At 44.7% G+C, this 24,796-nt stretch overlaps 1 protein-coding gene across 4 annotated transcripts in view; it reads right to left on the bottom strand.

Moving 5' to 3' along the window:
* The window catches only part of LOC118210445 (contactin-5-like), a 206,945-nt gene that overhangs the window by 121,762 nt on the left and 60,387 nt on the right, over nucleotides 1-24,796 (bottom strand). For all 4 annotated transcript variants that reach the window (XM_035386653.1, XM_035386655.1, XM_035386656.1 and 1 more), the window contains exon 2: nucleotides 11,328-11,454. In XM_035386653.1, coding sequence (XP_035242544.1) covers nucleotides 11,328-11,382 — 55 coding nt within the window. In that variant the 5' untranslated portion in view covers nucleotides 11,383-11,454. The remainder of the gene's footprint in view (nucleotides 1-11,327; nucleotides 11,455-24,796) is intronic.

Below are 24,796 nucleotides of genomic sequence, written 5' to 3'. Positions count from 1 at the left end.
ATGTTGAATGCAAGTACTGCTCTGACTTTGAATCTACTGTTTATTTGTTACATCTGCGTTCGTAAACTGTAAAAGAACAAAAGTTTAGCACTAAAACACAATAAACCTTTGAATTCACAACATCTGTTGACGCAGCTGTGGATACATTTGGATAATTGTTCTTATTCTCTTTTACAATCCATTCATAAGGCAGGGTTTTTTTTTTGGGTAAAGCAGTTCAGGATAAGAAACTTGCTCTAGGACACAACAGCAGTGCCCCAGTTGGGAATCAAACCCGCAACCTTTGCATCCTATACCCATTATGGCACACTAATGCCCTTTTATCCACTTCTGGCCTAGTGCGTCCACCATGGTATGAGATCACGCCAATTTGGACTGACGGTCTCCTTAACGCTGACATAACATCTACAGGGAAGGGCACCTCATGAGCTAGAGAAGAGCGCAGATAACGCGTCTGCCCTTAACCAAAATAAATAAATAAATAAATCACCCGTGACATTTTCCATAAGTTCCTGACAGTCAAAAACCCAGAGGCTGTACCTGCCAGGAGATGCCCATAAATCATATCTTTGTTTGATGCCTCATGGGGTTCAGCGGTGGCATTTGGGATAACACACTTCACATCTCTCCTCAGGTCCTCAGGGGACTGACCATGAAAGAGACGTTTCACATCTTTTTTTCCGCAGCATTTAGCATTTAGCAGTCCCCTCCGCCTCGGAGTGACTAGCGTGAGCGGGCGGCACGTACAGTTTTAGGCCGCAAACAATGCTAACGCTAGGTCGCCTGGGTCACGATCGATGGCGGCAGCCAGTTCATAAACGCACAACGCAAAGTCAAAAGCTGCAGTTCTTTGTCGGCAGGGCTCTACAAGTGCTCCCATTTTAGGATGGAGAATTTGTCCCCTGAAAATTGACGTGTGCTATGAAGGATACTGGGAAAATTATTTAGGAGCTCGTATGCTAATTGGGATGAATTGGCGTACTTCTTAAATCTTTCAGTTTAGGAGCGTGTGTGGTGGGAAAATAATAGAGCGCAGAGCACTGGTGGGAGCAAAATTAGAAAATTTAAGGTTACTACGAAGCAAATGGGTTCGGAGACATCGTTTCAGAATCAACAAAGGCACAGCATGTAAACTCATGCAGAATGTGAGTGCAGAGGGTGAGAAGGAAAACATCCACCCTTATCTTATAAAAGAGAGGCAAGCCAGACAGAAAAACACTTCACTCCAGACGCGGTTATGAGGGTCTTTATTTCCGCAGAAAGAGCTCGACTGCTGAGTCACAACGGCGTGGGAAAAAAAACCAAAAAAAAAACCTTATTTACAGCCCCCCTTTAACCCCCAAAGAGAGGCTGTGTGCCCGCATGTGTGCCTGAGTGTCAGGACCAAGGACGGCCACCTCATTAGGCAAGAAAAGTAAGACTTAGTTTCCCGTGAATGACTGTGTGTGTGTGTGTGTCTTGGCTGAGAGTGTGTGTATGTGTGTGTGTGTGTGTGTGCGCGTTTTGGCTGAGAGTGTGTGTGTGTGTGTGTGTGTGTGTGTGTGTGTTTTGGCCGAGTGTAGACGAGACGAGCAGCGGTTCTTTCTGAATCGACTGGACTAGCCTGACGTGCGGCGATCTGCCTCGTGGTCTGGACTGAATTGCACTCCTGACAGCGCCACCGAGCCCTGGAGCTGAGTGTCGATCAAGATGGCGGATAGCCGGACACACTGAGGAGTGAGCCAGCATTGGAGGGGTTCAGTGGAGCAGAGCCTTCCCCCGGTGTTCCATAGCGACTCGTCTGACCAATCGGATGACTCGGAACCTCCTGCTTCAACTGTGCAGCTTGAACGAGGTGTCCAGTCTGACCAATCGCATGCTTGGGATCTACCTGCCGCAGCTGCACAGCTGAACTGGGAGATTCCTCTGACCAATCAGCTGCCTGGGATCTATCTGCGGCAGCTGCACAGGTGAACTTAGGTGAGTTGTCTGGCCAATCAGATGCCAGGGATCTGGTGACCTAGTGTATTGCAAAGTGGAAGCAATCCTCAGCTGACTGAGATCTTCTGGGGAGTTACATGACAAGTGTGTTTTGTCCACAAATTAATACAGGATGCAAAAAAGAAAAAGAATAATAAATAATAAAAATCCATTATGAATAAAGTGAGCTGTGTTAACCAGAGGGATGCTAGCAGCGGCTAACTGACTGGATCATTCCCATGCCACCTAAAAGACATCAGTCAGAATGCAAGAGAAGAGGTCAGACCCTAACTACTTTATTTTATTTTATTTTATTTTATTTTATTTTATCCAGCACTCAGTGGGCCAGGCTGTGTGCGTTCTGGCTTGGATGACTCAGTGACAGGGCTCACCGCAAGGACAAACTCCTACTGACTGCGTTAGGCACTGTGTTAGTTACAGGAGCAGGCACTTAGCCTCAGCGATGTGGTGAACGGGTCAAGAGACGTCTGAAGAAATGTGAACCTCAATAGGATCAGCGAGGCCGTTCAGGCGAAATGATTACCTGCCTGCTTCTGATCAGATAAAAGTAACATTTCAAAACGGATTTTTTTTTCTCTGTTCCTGTTGCGGTCATGGAATTCCTGTCCTCAGCTCTACACGGGCCGTAGCGACAGGCTAACAGACTCTAAGATCAAAGGGCCGTTTTTTAAAAAAATCGCCCTAAAAGACGGAGCGTTTGTGCGATCGGAAGTGAGGAGGGAGTAATTGTCCGAAAGCACTTTTGAAAAGTATGATAACTACGCCTTCTATGGTTAGCCATTCATCCCAACTACACAAAACACAGTTTACTTTGTCTGAGCCCATTTGCTGTGGCACACTCCACAGGGGGTAATTTTCACTTCCCTCTGGGGACGAATACGCCGTAAATTGGCCATCAATACACCGGAATTTAAAAATGTCATCAGACCCGTTAGCTTTGCCGTGAGCTCCCATCTCTCTTAAAATGACTATTATACGGAAAACACAGTCGAACGGCTGAAACACAAGAGTACGCTGAGCACTCAGTGTCAACATCGACACAGGCCATTCCTCCTCTATAACAACAAACAGCTGATAACAGACCTGCGCTCACACATTCATGAGCGATCCCCCTTTAAATACGCATCAGTACACAAATGCCTGAGATGAAAGTCTAAATCCACGAGCATCACACGGAAAGCTAAATGTTCAGGTAAAACGCCATTTTGTTTCCCATATTTAGCTTTCCATCACCCATTACATCAAAATACTATAAAACGGCTTACAAATGGAATATACTGAAAATATATTTTAATTAAATATATTATAAAGTTGCTGCAACATGAGACAACATGCATTATATGGGGGAATATGGGGAATATATACAAATATATTCTTCGTAAAATGCATTGCTGTGGGACAGAGTTCTCCCACAGCAATGCATCTGGGCAGTAAAAACTGAAGACTAAAGTTGGCAATAACTGGGGTGGTGATAAAATATATACGGGGGCCAGAGGTGGGGTGGGGCGATGGTGTTCAGCTTATTAATAAAAATGCTATTACATCATAAAACTGCAGTGCATTATATGCTAACGAAATTCATACACTGTAACAATCTCGCCAACATTTTTTATTAATTTTTTTTTATTGTTGTTGAAAAAGCAGCATACAGTAGCTTTATCAATAAACCAAGCGGTCTGCTCAAGCCGAGTTCTGCAATACATGAGCCATCTGCCCGATAGTTTTTGTTTTGTTAATAATTTACAATTTAGCACTCTGCCAGACACTTTTAGCCAGTGTAGCTTGCAAGTGCATTTCTCACTGTAATAGGCAAAAATGCATTTTTACTTTTTTGTGTTTTATTTCATTCTTATCAAAATTCTTTATTCATCATGTGTGGTTTTTGTTTCAGATTATTATTATTATTATTATTTTCTTTTTTCCTTCAACGTGACTCAAATATGAGTATTTTTTGGCCAATATACAGAAAAAAAAATATTTTGGGACTGTATTGGATCAGTATACATAATATTAGTGAATCATCATTTTCATATATTCTTCTTTAATTTTGCTTCTGGTATAGCAAAGTCATAAAAATGCATTGTAATCCATCTGATCAACTCAGATTACCAAAATTAAAAAAAAATCCACATACTTACAAATCATAGTGATGCATTCCATTATCATAACGGGTTGCTTAAATGTTTAAGCTTTTGAGAAAAGCCTTTTTTGGACGTCACGGCAGATATGCAGAGGAACATTTTATTGGAATACAATAAAAGTGAAAGTATTTGTGCTGCATTATTAAACAGGAGAACTGCTCTTAACTGCACTAATGAAAAACAATCTGCAGCTCAATTCTACATATCGACTCCTGGTTCATTCCGGATCAGTGGTCCCTCAGCGTGTTCATCCAGCCAATAAGCACAACGACACTCCCCACACCAAACAAATGTGATTCTGATCGCAAAACAATAAGAGAAACACAAAAAAAACACTCAAAAATGGCACGCTCAATTCAGTAATTGACAAAGCAATGCAATTTAATTATTGCAAACATTAAAAGCACACACTAATTCGTGCTAGGCATGTTAATTCCAACAAAAAAAATTATTTTTTCAATACTTGCCTGGAAACAGTCCGCCCCCACCTCGCATTTAAATTGAAAATATAAATTTAATTTGTATGGTGCGAATGAGTGAATATTTTCCTATTGATTTCAAAAGAATTCATTGAGATGTCTGCTGTTGCAATCAACTGATAACCTTTAGAGCTGGAAGCCAGACAATATCACAGGGTTGGGAACATTAGCATGGCTGGAGACACCGGCGTATCTAATTAAACTACATTTCCCATCTCTCCAGTCTAATAGCACCGCTAACTGCAGCATCCACACACGTCGTGTCTGAACGTTTTTATCATCATATTTATTGATCGATATGACATGCACAAATATCCAAAAGGAAAACCTTATTTACTTTAGTACTGTGTGACACCTCTTACAGAGTAGCATAAGCTGATGTCATGGACTCCCTTCACACAGCTAAACGTACCTGTGCATCGCACACATATTGCTGCAGTCAAACATAAAGTCAGTAGCTGCACATCATCTGCTATGGAGACATAACACTAACACATAATAGATCATAGCCCCACCTCCCCACTGTGTTAACACGTGAACTTAGAATTAAGGACATTTGGAATCAGGCAGGTCTGATTTTTTTAAAAAAAGAAAAAAGATAGGGAGGGGGATATATTATGTAGGGAGATGATATATTAATTATAGATTTATCTGCCTTATACATACATATCTGGAACCATTTTTATCTTATTTTATAAATATTTTTTTAACTTTTTTATTTTGTACTTTTTTCAATTAGCGGCAAAATGACAAGGATTGTGTAAAAACGTCAACATATTAAAAACACTGAAACAAAAACACACGTTTAGGAAACTACAGCGTTTCTCAGGATTGAGATGAGCATGCCTTTCTCTGGGGGTGAAGAAAAAGCAGCTGTACTGTACCCCCCCCCCCCCCCCCCACACAGCCACCCCCCAGAGCGGTGTTTCCTGGTCTGAACACCACCCACAGGCCCCAGGAGGATGAGGCCTATCCACGGTTCAGCGGTGGCCGTCAGCCGAAGGGAATTAAAGTCCAGCGCCACATCTGGGACAGACGACAGGAAGCGCCTCCGCCAGGCGCTTCTAAAACAACGGCTTCGGAGGGTTTGAATTCAGCCGGGTTCTGAAACCACAGCCTCGGGGGAGGGGGGGGTTTAATTTGGCCCAAACGCTCTCATTTAAACACACTCTGCGTGCGACATACAGCCCTCAGGGACAAACGTATTTCGTCTCGTTTTTTTTTTTTTTTTTTCCCTCCCAATATAATCTATCGTTGACGCTGAGGTTTTAAGAGCAATGCTTAATGATTGGAAAAGCACCATTTGATTTGCAATCTAATGCCTGCCTATTGAAGTAAATAAAGCCAATAACACTTGCTATAATTGAAAATCTTGAGTCTCGGTGTTTACAAGGCAACATCGGGGTTTACGGTCAATTAGTTGCACAATTACAATATAATGCAAACTGACATACGCATCTTACCGCTACTAATCTGACACACTTTTAAAAAATAAAATAAAAACAAATCTGTCATCAAAATTCAGAAAATATTTACAAGGATCCTGGAATTCAACTTGATCTCTTGTCTGTGAGTGTTGGATAGACAGACACATTTATTGGACGTTTCTTCTTTTGAGGTGTTTTTCTAATACGCCTTTTGATTTGCTCGCTGTCACAGTCTATTTGCGAGCTGTCATAATGAAGAATCTCATATTTAATTCTCCATCTTTCTAAATCATTCATAAGCAGTGGTACAGCAGTTTTGGGAAGAGGGTAGTCCTCAAGTCAAGTCTGATCATCTCACGTGTGCTTACGATTTTCCAAAACGTGCTACACAGCTTTGTGCAAGCTCAATAAAGAATGTCATCAACACGGTACAATATATTAATTAAGTCATTATGTAAATATCAATGCTTCCTCTTTGAGGCCTTAGGACACAAAAAATTGTGTAACATGCGTGTAGTCTGTGTACTATGTCATAAACTATTACATTAGTTTTGCAGAAACGCTTACACAGAACAGCTTACAACGCTAAGCCTGCCAACGCATAACTAATTTAACATGCAGTCCTTGAGAAAAACTGCGTTTGCCGCGTTTACTCTTTTCAGGCAAAAAAAAAAAAAATGTCAGTTTAAAAATGTTGATGAGACACAAGGGCATTTCAAAACAGCCCTACAGCAGCTGTCAGGGGCCCGGTCCACGGCCTGGATGAGTCTCAGGGCTTTAATGACTTAGCTCTACTGCAGCCAGGCGCACTGAGACGGGACGGGGAGGCCCAGCCAAATAAAGAGTGATAGTCAATCTCAGCGGCTAAGTGGAGCCTTCGCTTCTCAACCGCCCATTAATTTGAGCGGGAAAGAAAAAGAAAAAGAAAAAAAATAGGATCGCGCACACTTTGAGGAGTGGGTTGCGGACGGCTTGAAAATAAGAGAGTGGATTTAAGTCCTTTTTCAAAATATAATAGCGGTATACAAAAAGAGAGGAGAGGAATTATCCACCTGAAGTCCGCAAGACACTAAGGCACTAATCTTGCATCTTCATTTTTCGGCTCTTAGCATACGCTGCAGTGCTGGAAGATTATACGCAGTCCACATCTGATCTATACGCCAGGGGATATTTAGTGAAGGAGCCCGGGTCAAGCGCTATAGCCGCAGGTACAATGGTGAGCAAATGCCAGGGATTTGAACCTGCAAAACCCAACTCTTTATCCCCAAGGCTACACAGCACTGTAAAAAAAAAAAAGGTGGCTCTACTTCAAAAAAACAAGTTATTTTCTGCAACAATACCAGGGTATGCTTTTAAAGTCTTAATCCCAGCCCTCATGCCAAGGTGCCATTGGGGGGTGGGGGGTGGGGGGGGGGTGTTGTGCAAAGGGCAAAGGAGGTGACTGATACCGCCACCACTGCCGGGAGAGCGGTGCCTCGTCCCACATCTCAGTTTTTTGGGGGAAGGAAGCGTGCTCAGGGCCAGCGGGTCCAGCATTCTCACCTGCCGGAGCTCAGAGTGCTTCCAGCCACTAGAGAGCGCTTACAGAGCTCAGTCCTCCAGCCCCAGAGCTCACAGCCCAGGAGCCCCAGAGCTCACAGCCCAGAAGCCCCAGAGCTCACAGCCCAGAAGCCCCAGAGCTCACAGCCCAGAGCTCACAGCCCAGAAGCCCCAGAGCTCACAACCCAGAAGCCCCAGAGCTCACAGCCCAGAGCTCACAGCCCAGAAGCCCCGGCGGCTCGCTCCAGCTCTCTCTCTCTCTCTCTTTAGCTGCTGAGTGAGGCGTGGCTTTGTTACGGTTGGAGTGAAAACCTGCAGGACTGCAGATCTCCAGGAGCAGGGCTGGGCAGCCCTGCTCCAGCTGCTGTGAATGGGGTGTGGATTGTCACGGCTGGTCTAAAGGAACACAGCAGAAATTTCCCTCTGCCAGCCAGGGGAGTATTTCACACGCGCTTTATTTCTGGCTAAAGAGCCATTCCATCACAGCTGAAGTGCCGCCGTCGCCGTCCCTTTCTGACGTGAACGGCGCGGCGTGTTTCACACGCACAGAGCGGCTCCGTCTGCACGCACAGAGAGGCTCCGTCTGCACGCGTGCGGGGAGACGGGTTTATCAGCGGCTCATTCCTCCCGCGCCCGGTTCCTCCGGCTGATCCGAGCTTCCGGCTCTTTCCTTCGGTCTTTAATTTGGCGCCGCGCAGTACCCTTCTGCCAGGATCGCTCCACAGCAAGGCTTACCCCCCACCCCCCCACCCCACCCCCCGCACCTCCACACACCCCCCCCCACCCCCCCGCTCCTCCCTCCTCCCCACCCCCCGCTCCTCCCTCCCCCCCCACCCCCCGCTCCTCCCTCCTCCCCACCCCCCGCACCTCCCTCCCCCCCCACCCCCCCCCGCACCTCCCTCCCCCCCACCCCCCCCCGCACCTCCCTCCCCCCCACCCCCCCCCCGCACCTCCCTCCCCCCCACCCCCCCGCACCTCCCTCCCCCCCCACCCCCCGCACCTCCTCCCCCCCACCCTGAAAAGAAGCAGGGAGACGAGTGATGTGATTTATTTTAAAGACTCCCGAGCATGTGTCCAAGCCTGAGCGGTGTGAAGAACAAATTACTCACACCCCCCCGCCACCCGCACAGGTATGCCTTGACCTTGCGAACAAAAACCATTAGCAAAAAAAAAAGTTTAAGGGAGAAAGAAAAAAAATAAATAAATAAAAAACTGAAACATAAAATTTGGAGCAAAGGAATGGCCTCCACAGTGCTGAGAACTTTTTGCAAACAGCAGTCGCCTTTCTGATGCTGACGGAGAACTCAAAGATCTGGGCACTTAGCAGTTACAGGGAAAACTTAGCAGGGAAAAAGTTGCACCGCGTTACCCCTTTATGCCCAGAAAACAGAATAAAGCTCCACCGCCAGCACAGCACGTTCCTAACAACCGGCCTAACAATGCCTTCTCATCCCCACCATGCATCTGCAGGAAGCAGCGTGTGGGTGTTCATCCAGGGGATAAACATTTCTATTCAGTTCAAACTTTAAAGTTAAAAAAATCAATTCACACAAAATAGCAGGGTGGCAATAAAGAGTCAATCACTTCCCAAGGAGCTTTTTCATCCATTAAATAAGGCTTACATAATGGCATTACGCCCGCTTGGTTGCAGGGGTATAAATATCGCTTCGGTCGGCGGACCGCGGCGCTGCCTCGCCTGTTAAAACTCCGCAGATTGCAGGCTGCCAGCCCGAAGGGAGCGTGTCTGTCACTCGTAGCGCCGGCTCCTGGGCGACTGTAATTTGCGCACGACTCCGAGCAGCGCGGAGACCACGGGGCATTTCAAGGTCCTTCGACGCTCCCGCACGGCCCCAGAAAGAGGCTGATTTTTATAAAACTTGGCGCTTATGTAACCCCGGGCCTGTACCTCTCTACGTCCGCGTGGACCCAGGGAACGGGCCTTCAATCAGCCAATCAACGAAAGCAGGTTTGATGACGTTGAATGTTTCGAATGTTTTGAAAATTATGACCGGGATGGTTTTTTTTTTTTCTTGTCTTGTGGTGAAGTGTGGTTACATAAACGTGAAAACACCACCAAGGTGTGTTCTCCATTGAAATCACGGACGGCGTTAAAATAAATGAGTTTGATCCATTCGTAGAGATTAAGAGGCACGGGTTCATAGTGGTTCCGAGCCAAATTACACCCCAGGGTTCAATTCACTTCTGTTTTACCTGCACAGCCCTTCCTGCAGACTCTCTCACACAGACTATTTATCTGGGAAACCCAGCCTTGAACCCTTTAAAAACCAACAAGTGTGGAGAAACAAAAACTCCCCGGAGGGAAGAGAAACAGCCAGACGGGGGCTAGGAAGTTAGGTGGGGGGGGGCAATCTTGGGAGGAACCCTGCGATAGAGAAGAATCCCATTCTCTGCTCGCTAGCCCGGTAACTAGCGTATCTCTTCTTCAACCCGGTGCCAATAGTTAAAGAGAAGCTAAACGCTAACAGATCACTAGCGTATCACTTCTTCAACATGCCAAACTGATAACAGCACAAGTATATGCTCCACTAACTCTGTTATTTCAAACACATTGCTATAAGGAAGGGAATGACGGACTGAAGAGTACTGGTGTATTCCAAAACCCCAGGGATGCATACGCACATCACACTATGGGTTTCGCTCTGTCAAAGATTTCTCATTTCTAAAAAAGAAAGGAAGAAAGGAAAAACAAAAACTGTGAAATCATTTGACAGTAATTACTGAAGTATGCAGTCCAATTAAGTCTGCATCTGAACCGACTCTCACTCGAAAAACAGCATTTCAGACGCCTCTTTAAAAGTGTGGTGATTTTCATCTTCCGTTTCTGAAATGGCCAGCGTGCGTCTCTGGGGTCAGCGTTGAGTAGCGATGCACACTCTTCAGCTTAAGCGGCCGTGAAAAGTTGAATGTCACATTCCTCACCGTCCAATCAGAAGCACTTAGCCAGTTTAAGAGCATAAGCGATTCCGTCAAACCCAACCAAAAAACAGCTGTTTTGTATTCAATCACAAAGCTTTTTTAAAGACAGAAAAAAAAAAATAATAAATCTGAAATTCTGGCACCTGAACTCGGGCCAAACACAGTTTTTTTTTTTTCCAGAGTAAAAGCCATTTCGCTTGCTAACAGTGGAATTATCCTTTCAAATGTCAATTGGGCCGCAGCATTCCATACAATGAGTAACGCAGCAGGTATTCGGTTTGCTTCTGATGTTGAATAACAATTAAGCAGTTAAACCTTTTTTTTTCGCAGACTTCATACATATGCTGTGTTAACTGTGCATTGGCACCTGGTTAAAACAGGTCAGCCACTACGGCACCTCCTGCTTTCTGAAGATGACACTGATCAAAATACACACTGAAGTGGAAGTCGCTTCATTGCGGTTAGAGCACTCAGGCTTCGGTACAAAGAAGCATTCGTTCATACCTATACCATACCATTTCAACTGTATTTCAGCATGGAACCGAAGGTGTGCGTTCATACCTGCAGGCCATTGGGCAAATCGGCAAACACACTCATTTAGGGCTGATTGTCAGATATAGACAGAGCTTATATACCTCAGATCAGATCGTTCTGACTGCAGAGAAGCGCTCATTACACTTCAGTGAAGTTAATGGAAATCGTGTCGCTCATTTTCCCGTGTTGTTCTCAGTGCTGTTGGGGGCTTGTTGAAAATTAAATGAAGAAGAGAAACAGACAGAGCTCTGGTAATTACCCAGAATTCCTAAAAACCCCCACCACCTTACCTGAGAGGCCACCAATGACTGACAGGAGAAGAAGTGGTTTCCATGGTGACTCCATCCTTGTCCTGGAGGGTGTCGCGTCCCCTTCAACAAGACTGTTGGAGGGTCTGCTTCTTCATTAAAGCTGTGCCTGATTAACAAAGCAGGGAGGGAGCGAGAGAGAGAGAGAGAGAGAGAGAGAGAGTGAGGATGTACATCAGTGTGAGAACAGTTTCGAGGAAAAAAAAAAAAAAAACTTCACGTCACTATTTTCTCTCATCCGTGACAAGAGGATGATTTTTTTTCTTGGGAAGACAGGGTTTCAAAGCTCCTGAGTAGATCATGCAGCTGCACTGGACACACCAGTCAATTTGAAACAGATACACACACACACACACACACACACACACACACACTTCCATCAGTTCCTCCCAGTGCTTGAGTACAGCAGCCGTTCAGCTGAGAGTTTTCTTATGGAGTCTCTGCAGCAGAACACCATGCCCAGCCTTCCTGGGTTCAGGACCTACTTTCCAGCAAAGCCCAGTTTTAAACTCATTTAAAGACAACGGGCCGGTTTCATGGAGACAGATTAAGCTTAGTCCTGGGACTAAATTAAGTTTTGTACAGAGAATCAATTCAAAATTTAATTTAGTCTCGGACTAGGCTTAATACGTATCTGTGAAACTGGCCCTAAATGTACTACACACACACACACACACACATATATATATATATATATAAACACAAACATACATTAAAAAAAAAAAAATAGCAGTACAATATATAAGAAACATGAACATAAATCAATGAAAGAGTTGTATGTTTTAAACAGGCCGTGCTCTTCAGAAGGAGCAGAAGGGTTAGTGGTGCTGGCAGCGGTGAGAATGAGATTAATGCAGTCTTCTCTCCTCCTACAGCAGCTCTGCTCTGAGCCTCAGAGGCCGGGAACAACATGTCCGGGCATCCAGGGCGCAGCAAGTCTCCCGTCATTAATAATTAATGCCACCTGCTCGTGTCTCGCCTCCCTGACACCCCCCGAACCCCCCCTCCCCCCCCTCTGGCTCCCGGCCCATTCACAACTCCTTGTCCTGAACATCCAGAGTCCCTGGAATCAGAGCACTGTGTTTCTCATGTTAACTGCACTGTAGACCAGGTTTTAATCACCGTGGTCGAGGTCCTAGGCCACTGTGACCAGAGTCGCGGTCCTCGGCGGCTGGGAACTGGTGCTTTTCCACCCTCCCTCTACCTGCGAGTCAGGTGTGAATGCAGTCTGGCCAATCAGCAGCACTGATTGTTCAGTTAATTACCTGGGGCAAAAGACAACCAGGGCCAGATTTGGATTCATAGGACAGATTTGAGTATCCTTACCCTAGGCTCTATAGTCAGCCTTTTGCATGTGGATATGCTGGTTTATTATAGGAAATGAGCAGCTGAGCTTCCTGTTTTCATACACCATGTAAAGCCAGCCAGACTCTAGACACCATATGTGCACACACGCACACATGCTCGCATGCATGCACACATAGACAAACAAGCCTTACATTCAGCATTCAATCCCAGAAAAATACAACAGGATCCAGGATAACAATTCAGGACAGCTCTCTAAAGCTTGCTTAAATTTGTCTGTCAAAGTTACGGACAAAGTGCAGGACCTCAGGGCATTGTAATTTCCAAAATTACTATACATATAATAACCCAGCTGGGACGTGCTTGGCTGCCGGGGATCTTGTCAGAGTAACAGGACTCCATAACCGACATCCTGACGGCAGATGGAACTGCATCTGGGAGGTGATGTCACTTTGTGAAGCTAGGCCACCTGTCAGTTTCCCTCTTTTTCACTCTCCTAGAGTGCACTTATAGTAACTCAACACAAAAACGTCTTTTCCTCATATTTCACCAATCTTCTGTCATCAGGAGTTTTTAGCTGCAAGGAATTAACTTGGTTTCAGCCTCAATGACACTCTCTGTGTATGATCCGTAGCGCACTGTGGAAATCGGAAATGTCACCGTACCGGGGGTCGGGGGGGGGGGGGGGGTAATGGCATCTCTTTTCGTCTCTGGGGAGAGAGTACAGCTCACACAGTAACACATCCAACAAGGCAAAGCGCAGTCTTAGGAAGATAACCCCAAAGAACTGGAACTGGAAGCTTGAGCCCACACACGTAGTAGCCGGGTTGACACAACTAGGTCTGTCCCCTCCAGACCCCAGAAGTAGGCCTTTATGTTGGCCCTTAAGTGGGGAGGGGGCAGCTGCTACTGAGTCTGAACTGCAGCTGGGAGGCTGGTGCTGTCCATGGTGCTGCAGCTCGCCTGTGAGTGGGGCTGGAGCTGTCCATGGTGCTGCAGCTCTCCAGTGAGTGGGGCTGGTGCTGTCCATGGTGCTGCAGCTCTCCAGTGAGTGAGGCTGGTGCTGTCCATGGTGCTGAATGAACAGTGCGACCTTAAACACAGGAGAAGCCTTCTCTCCTGCCTCACCCTTCCTGGCATCATAGGCCCTTCTAAATAGCTGTTTATCTCCTTCATAAATACTACTGGGCATCATCATAAGAGTGACAAACACATTCATAAATACTTATGTCAATAACTATAAATTGGCATTGTCTTAGTAATGCTACTTGCTGCATCAATGGTGGCATGCTATGTCTAGCTGCAGATACTGCCTTTAGCATTAATGAATGTTTATGCAGCACCTATGAATGTGTGATGCACTGCTTACGGGTTAATTTACAAATGAGGTCACACCTTTTAAAAAAAAAATGCATTCTGCTATTTAAAACTGCAAAAAAGAGACACTTTTAGGAACATTCTAAGAATATCAGGAAACACAAGCTTATTTTTTTAAGAGAAAGCTAATTTGATCAAACTTAAAATATAAAATAAAAATATGTCCCTGTCTGAGACCTTTCTCCAAACAAACCGTGTGGTTTAGAGTAAAATCCCAGCAGCGGTGTGTTACACTGCCATGAAACATGCGTTTTAATCTATTTTACATGCGTTTGTTTCCCTTGGTTCCCAAGTCTCTCCCAGGCACTGGGTCTCCCGGGGGCTGATCGTCAGGCTGAACCCAAGCTCCGCTCACTCGACTGTCTGTCAGACAGCAGTGCTGCAAGGCTCACCCCTTGCTGCCACTGAAGATGTTCCACAAGAGAAGAAAGACTTAAAAAAAAAAAAAAAATCCAGTCACGGCTAATCAGAAAATGAGAGCACAGTCTCGCATTGTTCAGAATCTGCCAGGGAGAGAGCGGGGTGTGCTTTGTTCCAGAACCGAAATCCCGTCTCGCTCTGAGTCACCGAGGAAGTGAAGGACGAACGCGCGGTTTAATTAGACCGATGGGTCCTACTGCGGTCAGTCTCGTCCGGTCCCAGACTGACAGCCCACACCACAACCAGACTGATCCAGCTGACCATATATATATATATATATATATATACACACACAAGTACACACTGTTCTCATTTTAATATTCTATCAATATTAACATATAATATCAAATAAAAGACTATAATTATCACTTTATCTGTATTGGAAAGCTTTTCGTTTTATACCTTCAGTCCTAGCAGGACAGCATATCGTGAAATGGAACATGAATATTAGCACAAGCAGGGGGATTTCTGTTTTTTAAAAAAGCACTACATGAAGAAGAGCTTTTCACACAGAATCTGCTTAAGAGGAGGCTTAATGGGATTTTAAAAGCGGCTGTCAGCTTTGCATAATGTTTTGACATCTAAGATGTTTATGATACTGGAAGGTGAAGAAATATTTTATTTATGCATGACCATTCTATTCAGCTGGCACTCCTTGGAAGGTTGCTTGATCAATCAGCATCCAGGACTGGAACTATCAATTTCATACTCTATATTTGGAACACACCAGTGAGTGTGTGGACAATCATGTAACACTGTTGTTACACGGAGAGAAGCAGATTGCAGACTTAATTGAGTTAACTGACTCACTGATGGGCGAAATGTAAATATTTAAATATTTCAAAGAGAGATATAACAGGAACAGCAAGACAAAACAATAAGAGGCATGCTGGTACTTTGGTAAACACTGTCAGATGCCACCTACACTGATCCATTTGAAAATTTTATGGGCACTCCACTAAAAATTTAGGTCACGCATCAAGAACCTCCTTTGGGACTCCTTGACGATAAGATATTAAAAGTGAAGAGACTGACAGAAGACAGAAGATGAACCTGAGGGGTTAGATTAGGTAATGAAGTCCAACACGCAGTTTAAAAAAAAAAAACCCCCAGAGGAAGATGACTTAGTTTTAAGCTGAGATAACTTATGAAAGCCGATTTTAAAAACCTGAGTTTGAGCCTTTAATTTAAAAAAACTGACATGGCTCACGCAACAGCGATCCTTCCAACGCCATTCCCTGGTCGAGACGGTTGTACAAAACAACAGGATAAGACGAAAAAGCAGAAAAACCAGTGCAGCCTAAAGCACACACCGTTAGCCAGGAGGAAATAAAAATGCGGGTTTTAATTGTTCCAGCTAGGCCCCGCGATGCTGGGTATTCCCCGGTACGTCACAAAGCGACGACGACAGATCTTGTGTAATCCTTCCCCTAGAAGGCACTGGATGTAATAGGTTATGAATTACAGACAAAACCTGGAAAACGGCCGAAGAGAAAAACCGCACAGAAATAATGAATGAAACGAAAAAAAGGCTGAAGTCTGGAAAGTCCTTCATGGCGCCGTCTCTCTCGGGTGAGGCTAACCCAAAACTGGGAACACTGTTCCATTTAAGAGTGAGATTGGACCCCTCCCTGCACTAGGCAAAAGTGCAGCAGCCCTGCTGTAAAAGTAGAGAGGAGAGAGGAGAGGGACCAAAGCCCAACTACACTCCTCATCCCAGACTCACCAGCTACGAACAACAAACAACAGGCAAACCTCTGGGCTTGGCCACGCAAGGAAGAAGATGTAATCTGGTGTTGGCTGCACCAGGTCCTGGTTTATACGGGGTCACGGGTCGGCTTTGAAGGGGTGGCGGCTGCAGAATTATTCAGATTTTATTCGAGATGTGTGGGGCCAGGCGCGTTTAAGGATGGAAATATAAAGATGGAGTATTTTGAAGAAATTAACAGGGATGGTACAGGGAGCAGGGAGAATTAAACAACTGGTCAGACCGTCTGAATGAGAAAAACAGCATCTCTATATATGAGAAATGTTGCCAATACAGAAAAAAAACCACACAATTCATAACAATGTAATATTTAATCTCCCTCATGCAAGTCCGAGTTCAGCTTGCATGGACGTTTTTGGCTGGACCGCAACAGCGGGGCCAGCCCTACAGACACGAATGTCTGTGACTGAGGGACTGAGTGACTGAGTGATGAAGTTACACCATTGGTCGGCTGGATCACGTGTGTTAGGTCCAGCCATGTACTAGGTTTTAACCTGGTCTTGTTTTTTTTTTTTTTTTTTTTTGTATTTTTATTATTCAGTGGAAAGGCATCCCTAGTTTCCAAAGGACAGATATCAGACATGTTTGGGGGGTTTTCTGAGAAACCCAGTTAAGTGATTAAATGAGGCTGGATGCAGAGCAGCGAGGCCGTGTAATTTCCGCCGATGAGTCACTCGGGTGGTGGGTGGTTGCCAGATTCGGCGGAGCGACGCGGTACAACTTGCGGCGCTGAGAAAGGTGCGGGTCCCTGCTTTAATGAGACAAAACAATCACCCGCAATCAAACTCGCCGGGATCCTGAGTGTGATCACAGCCCGCACTGTGAAACAGAGCTGATGAGTGCAGGACAGAGTCACGAGCTCCTTATCTGCTCCCGACAGCCAGCAAAGAGCCTGGGTAGACTCTGAGTGGGTGTCAGACAACAGGAAAAATAGTTAGTGGGTGAAAGTTGCAAGTTTAATTGTGCATCAATAGCATTGTTTTTAAGAATTTAACCCAGTGCTAGGAAAACAGTGGAACACAATGTTCGGGCTTCTCAGGGGAATTTGAAAAAGGTGCAGCACTCTCTGACTGATCCAGCGGACAGCTAGGTTAGAGTAACACCATGTTTTATATTTTAAACTTCTTAGCAGCAAACTTTTCCAAAAAAAAAAAAAAAAAAAACCCCAACAATTTACAATAATTCTGTCAATGCTCTATGATTAACAGTCATGCCGAGTTATGTTTTCATAGGAAGCAGGCACTCGTTTCCGCTCGGGCAGCCGGCCGCTCTCGGGCCGAGTTACAGAAATCCAGTCCTGCAGGAGCTCTCTTTCCCGCTCTGGGGTTTTAACACCAGAGCGCATCCTCCTGAATTTACACTGTAGAATACAACTGCAGAACTCAGGAACAAAATATGACTGCAGAATATAAGAGCAGAACTTAGGAACAAAATATGACTGCAGAATATAAGAGCAGAACTTAGGGACAAAATATTACTGCAGAATACAACTGCAGAACTCAGGAACAAAATATGACTGCAGAATATAAGAGCAGAACTCAGGAACAAAATATGACTGCAGAATATAAGAGCAGAACTCAGGAACAAAATATGACTGCAGAATATAAGAGCAGAACTTAGGAACAAAATATGACTGCAGAATATAAGAGCAGAACTCAGGAACAAAATATGACTGCAGAATATAAGGGCAGAACTTAGGAACAAAATATGACTGCAGAATATAAGAGCAGAACTCAGGAACAAAATATGACTGCAGAATATAAGGGCAGAACTTAGGAACAAAATATGACTGCAGAATATAAGAGCAGAACTTAGGGACAAAATATGACTGCAGAATATAAGAGCAGAACTTAGGGGCAAAATATGACTGCAGAACATAACAGCAGAGCGTAGGGACAAAATATAACAACCACAATATAAGTACAGACTATTATAGCAGAATTTAAAAGTAGAATATGAACTATTTAAGAACAGAATTAAAGTGGAGTGTATGAGAGGAGAATTTAAGCGGTGTATACTGTATAAGAGCAGAATTTAAGTGCAGAATTTAAGCAAAGAGCATGAGAGTAGAATTTAAGTTGAGTCTATAAGGACAGAATTTAAGTGTGAGAGCCTTTTGTAAGAACACCTCAAGCTCAAGGTAAAGCGACAGACAGAATCTAGGGGATATTCATGGATCATGGTACAGAAAGGGAGGTGTGAGACAGAGGGAAGTGGAGGGAATGGGATGAGTAACAGGAAGATCTTAGTGTCTGTCCCCCACAGACAATCACAACAGGATTGCACCTTAATACAACACCTTTAAAGGCTTCTTCAGAAAAATGGGATAATTTATCGCTCACACACACACATGCACACACACAATCAAACACACATACAAATACACACAAACACACAGACACACGTGTACACATGCACACACACACTCACACACACAAATACACACATGCACACACATATACACGTGCGTATACACAAACAAACACACACACACACACACACACACACCTATCAGTACAGTAATATATGAAGCAGAAACTCATTAACTGCAATAATAGCATTTGCAGTGGTTTGCAGTTGCTAACTGTCGTCTGATTTACATCCAGCAATGGGTGTATCCAATTCTCTGGTGCTTTTACTTTGAAAAATGGGAATGCGTGGCATGAACTTGGCGCCGCTGTTACTTCCTGTTAATATCAGTCAGTGGATGACAATGCGGATGTGTATAAAAAAGTGTGTCATTGAAACCCCAGAAGACAGAGGACATGAGTCGATTGTGCAATGTTCACAGGAGGATGGCAGCTGACAGAGGAACTAGCTTTACCGTGTTCAGCTGCGGCATGGAAAAATCCTAATAAGACACCTTCTTAATAAACAACGTTGTTGTTTATTTTCTTGGCAAAACATTCAAACTCTCAACAGTTTAATGGTCAAAGCAAAGTCGCCATAGCAACACAAACTCACAGCAAATCCTAAATCGCCATCTTGCAGTGACCGCAGCTGCACTTATTGAATTAACAGCCACAGAAGATACTTTTCACCAACCTCCAAAAGGCACCGTCGACAGCAACTCACTACCAACATAAGGGTGGATAGTTGTCCTTCTGGTAAGTTGCAAAGTCAAAGTGGACGGTTACTTCATATGGAAAGTGAAATTCTGAAATCGAGAGGAATTGTTTTCTCAAAGATTGAATTTGAAAGCAGAGCATATGTGTGTGACCAACGGACTTTACACTTTAAAAAGATCGCTCAGACCAAAGCCGTAAGCTTCTCTGTCATGATTTCGCCGCTCTGCTTTTTCCTCAGGTACATGAAAGGTATCTTTCTTCGAGAAAAGAAAGGTTATCCCCAGAAAAACCTGCCTGGGCTGAATGGACTCCACCGAGCTGATGTAACTTGCCCAGGTAAGAGTGAGCCAATCACACGGCAGTGTGCTGCACACCTCCGAATTAGCATCTTATCCCCCAGGCCACTCTCAGGCCAAGCTCTGTGAGCCTTCTCCTGCCATTCTCCGGCCTCTCCTAAAATATTTCTCAAAAGTTCAATCAGGTATATACGCCCTGTTTGTTTGTTTGTTGTGTCCACAGGTTGACAGGGTTGATTTCCTACTGGCATGTCCAGTACACTCAAAAGAGAAATGAAACGGATCACGCTTTATACTGATGTCTATACGGAAGCGGCAGTGTAGCACAGTGGGTAAGGAACTGGGCTTGTAACCGAAAGGTCGCAGGTTCGATTCCCGGGTAAGGACACTGCTGTTGTACCCTTGAGCAAGGTACTTAACCGGAATTGCTTCAGTATATATCCAGCTGTATAAATGGATACAATGTAAAATGCTATGTAAAAAAGTTGTGTAAGTCGCTCTGGATAAGAGCGTCTGCTAAATACCTGTAATGTAATGTAATGTAATGTCTGCCAGTTCAGTTCAGGGACTTCCCATGCACAAGATTATAGCATCCTGGCACTTTCCATTTTTATGACAGCGTAAATCATAAATTAATTACATTTAACAGGTCCAAATAAATATGATTGATGGTGTGCCAATATTGTTTAATCACAGGTTTGGACAGAAAAAGGCTATTAGCTCGTCCTGTTTCATTGGCAAGGTTGCAATGCATTTAACTTCCTGCATGATGTGGGATTTCCAATCAACTTTTTTTTGTCTTTGCAGCAGACATTAGCATGCAGGTCAGGCGAGAGATATTTCCACACTTTATTCCAACCGAATAAACAGGACACACAGGGTTCGTTGCACCCCGCACAGCTCTGCAGCAACAGATCTGCAACAGTGGCCTTAAAATTCAATTTGACCGCACTGTCTCCAGCAAGATGTCGAATGCCAAAAACTATTTACCAGACAAAACAAGAATTTATGTTGCCTATATTTATTGGGGTAAAAAAAGTCGAAATATCCAGTCAAGGCTCTGCAAACCATATTTATTTGGAAGGGGGAAAAAAACTGCGCAATTTAAAGAATTAAGGTGTGGCCCATGTCAATATTTGGGGCGATTCTGTTCCCTTTGTTCCTCGAGGCAAGCAGGCAAACTACAGCTGTGCTGTGTAGGTAGGATTTATTTTTCCTTTGTTCTTTTAACCCCCGTGGAAGAGCAGGCGTTCTAGAACCCCACTGCTTTTTAACTGCCAGCAGCGACTGTTACATCAGCGTCAGAATGTTCGGCTGAGAGCATTCTGATCGCACGTGTGCGACCACACGCCTCAAAAGGGTTAAAGTGTTTGGAGCCTCCACACACACACACACACACACACAGGCAAACGGCCTCAGCCGCACGCTCCCGGTGTGCAGTGCCGGACACTTCCGCCGCGGCCCGCGGCCGTCTGAAAAACACCGTGCGATCACCGTTCAGCCGGTGACGGCGACGCCCCTCTGACCCCATTCCGCAGATGACATCACGACAGAGCGGCTTCCGTCTGCGCAGAACAGACACCACAAGCATTTACCACCACCTCTGTCTGCTTGGCGGGCAATAACATGTCAGGGGGGGGGGGGGGAGAGAAAGGGGGACGCAATCCCAGAATGCACCGGGAACGTCCTCCACACAGCGCTGGAGTGTGGTCCGGCGTGTGTATCTCCGCGGCTTTGGGGCTTACGCCGCTATCTGACTCCAGCCGCTATCGGCTGCAGTCGCTAATCCCGCCATCCGGTAATGCTATGCGCCGAGACGTCCCCCGGCTCTCCGCGGCGTCGCCGTAAAGCCTTCCCCCCGCCGGGGAATGATTCACGCTTTCAGGTCACAAATCTCGCCCAAATCCGCCCCAAACACCCTCGGTTAATAAGAGAGAATCCCGACCTCCGCTCACCTTCAGAGCCCTATCCGAGGATAATGGCCCCCACAACCTTCAGAGCAAAGACGCACGGCCAGACTCAAAGATACACACACAGTAAGATTCAGCCGCAGGAGAGCACAATCACACAACTGGACGTCTGGAGAATAAGCTCACAGTTCTCAGGGGAGAAGCAAATCCAAAGCCATAGATTTTTTTCTTACATTTGAGTTGACAGTATAGGCAATTAAAAAAGCCATACCTCCTCATCCTCATTTTAGATGGTGTACATTTTTCCCTCTGAATAGAGCTACCTGCATCACATCTTGAACATGAATTCATATGACGCCCCAAGCAAAACACATTTGAGACTTCTGCTATAAAAATGTATGCATAGATCTATACTACTAGAAAGGAGAAAAAAAGAGAAATAAACATTAATATTTTATTTAGGTTCTAGGGCAGACCAGGTCTTTGAAGAACAAGCATCACACCGTCATGTTCGATTATCGTTCCAGGTATTTTGTGGACTGTTTTTAAAGAAGGGTTTGATTACACAGATGAGACTTATTGACTTCAGGGGATGTGCAACATACAAAACAGATTGACTTCAGGATTTCTTTCAATACTGTGCCAAGGCCAACAAAACACTAATCCAATACCTGCCTTATATCAGATTGGGTCATGGATTTTTTTTTCTTTTCTTTCTTTTTTTTGTGTTAAATATCTGACAATGTCAACAATCATAAAAAGACAAAAAACAAACAACGATTTATAAAAATAAAAAAAGCAATTAGGAACGCCCTGTGCCAAATGGCAAGTGCACGCTCAGTACCCAACGCTACCGTGGATCAGCGGCAGGAAGGGCCCGCGTCGTAACTCGCGTCTGAGTTATTAACCGGGGAATTGAAATTGAACTTTAAATTGCTCCATTTAAAGCCGCTCCTCCAACACCGGCACCAGGGCGGCTCTTTCCGCGAACGTGGCACGCGGCACGCGGCCGAACGGCGGGCAGGCCGTGCGCGGCGGGGCGGGCGGTCTCCATTAGATACCGTTTAACCGCCATGTCACAAATCACCCAGGAGCAGCTGCTCTGACAGGATAAGAGGAGCAGCCGGACAACTCACCTTGAAAACGCTCACAAAGCCCCCGCTCTCCCGCCAGATGGTCTTATTGATCAGGCGCGCGAGGGCGGCGCAGCCGCCGCCGCCGCCGCCACCCGCCATCGATGAGAAAGAACCCCTCTGACGATATCGGACACGTCTTCCATCTCTCCTCGCACAAAAGCTGTTCTTATAAAAACCTTTCAGATAAACAAGTTTTCATCAAGAGTATCGGGGTCCACTGAGCTGATAAAGTGGGGTAAGCCGGTGTAATTCTGCTCATGTTTGCTGCTGGCTTAAGGGGCAGGGAACACACAGAGAGGAGAGGGCACTATCTTTTTTTAACAGAGGGGTTAGATACGCTCAGCCATATGGCGCCGACAGATAATGGCCTGAGTCCAATTAACATTTGTCCTTAACTTTGACTTACATTCAAAGGCACATATTGCTTTTTTTCCTTCACATTTACGGCACAAGAATGATAAAACGGAACGGCAAGAATATGGCATTAGCTCCAGCTAGACTCATCATTTACCTACAAACTGGGGCAGTGTATAACCCTGAGTGTGGGCGTGAAAACAGTTTGACCTTCAGTTTAACCTTCAGGGTCCAAGTTGAACTATGCGGTTGTTCCCTGCACTTGGACCGGTACTTCTCTCTAGGGGATTCGTCATACTTGTTCCTGGTTACGGTTATACACTTTGTTGTACGTCGCTCTGGATAAGAGCGCCTGCCAAATGCCTGTAATGTCATGTAATGTAAAACGCATTGATGGTTTCTGTGGCCTGGTGAGCTGTTCCCATGCACTGCCAACTCTCTGCAGGGGAGATTCCAAATTCCAACCTAGACTTTACCTTGAGAAAATGTCCACCTACACCCCACTGTTTTGCTGAAAATGTTTTTTGCAGTTCACTAAATTAATTGCTTTTATGGATTTTATAACCAAAGGTACAGCAAAGGTCCCTTCAATCCCTTGGGACTACACTTCCCATGCACCTTGCTCAATTAAGCACTTTCCTATAATTACCCTTTACATTCTGATTTCTAGTTCATGACAAACCCACTCTGAAATGACTTGCTTAACAAATGTTTTCTGGCACTCCAATTATATAATATCATAATCCTGGTTTGAGTCAAAACACATTGGAGTTTTCCCAAAGGTATAATCCCCCTATGCAAAAACTTTGTTGGCTATCCCTTAAGACACTGTTTTTCAAGGGATAATTGCTCTTCTCTAATTACATTACATTATAGGCATTTAGCAGACGCTCTTATCCAGAGCAACTTACACAACCTTTTACATAGCATTTACACTGCATCCATTTATACAGCTGGGTATACAATATAATGAAGCAATGCAGGGTAAGCATTTCACAAGGGTACAATGACAGTGCCCTGCCTGGGAATTGAACCTGTGACCTTTAGGTTACAAGAGCAGCTCCTAACCATTATACTATACTGCCACCCAATTGGCATATGTCACAATGTTTCAGGATTTTTATTTAAAAAACTCAAGTTAAACTAACAGGCCTGTAGTTTTACTGAGCCATAAAAAGCAGAAAACAATACTAGTCAGTGGTTTATAAATGATGCCCCTGAGAGTAATCCTGGAAATATGCCAGCAGACTTCGTTTTGACTTAAGTTTTGAAATATTTCCACTACTCTATCACTGTCCTCCAAAACAGTCTGGATAATGATATTCTGTATATACAGTTTCCATATAAAGATATGTGTGCACAGGGCTTCACACATCTTTATCATTCTAAAGAAACCCTCCTACCTTCTACTATGCTTCTTCCTCAACTTCCTTTTTTCTACAGAATTATTGAAAAAAAAAAAGGTTTGAGGATTACTTTTTGAACCCAACAAAATTAAAATGAATGGCAAAGGATGATATGAATCCAGAACAATTTTACAGTTTATACATCCGTATTCTCTATTTTATTTTTTATTTAGCTTTGCTTCCGTAATGCTATTGGCTTTTTAAATGCGATACAGTAGATACGGCCTGCTTAGGAAAGGCATTACCCAGCAAGTTTTCCAGCAGTACATTTCTATTCATATAAAGCCCATTTACATACTGCACACTGAATGCTAATGTGTCCGAGCTCGTTCTGGTTGGTGCAATGGCTCTCACTTCTCAGCACGTCTAATTAAAGCCATTCATCATTAGTCACGTTCCCTTTCAATTAAC

This window comes from Anguilla anguilla, chromosome 12 (assembly GCF_013347855.1).
Source record: "Anguilla anguilla isolate fAngAng1 chromosome 12, fAngAng1.pri, whole genome shotgun sequence".
NCBI classification, from domain to species: Eukaryota; Metazoa; Chordata; class Actinopteri; order Anguilliformes; family Anguillidae; genus Anguilla; species Anguilla anguilla.
This window is presented reverse-complemented; position numbering and strand designations above follow the sequence as displayed.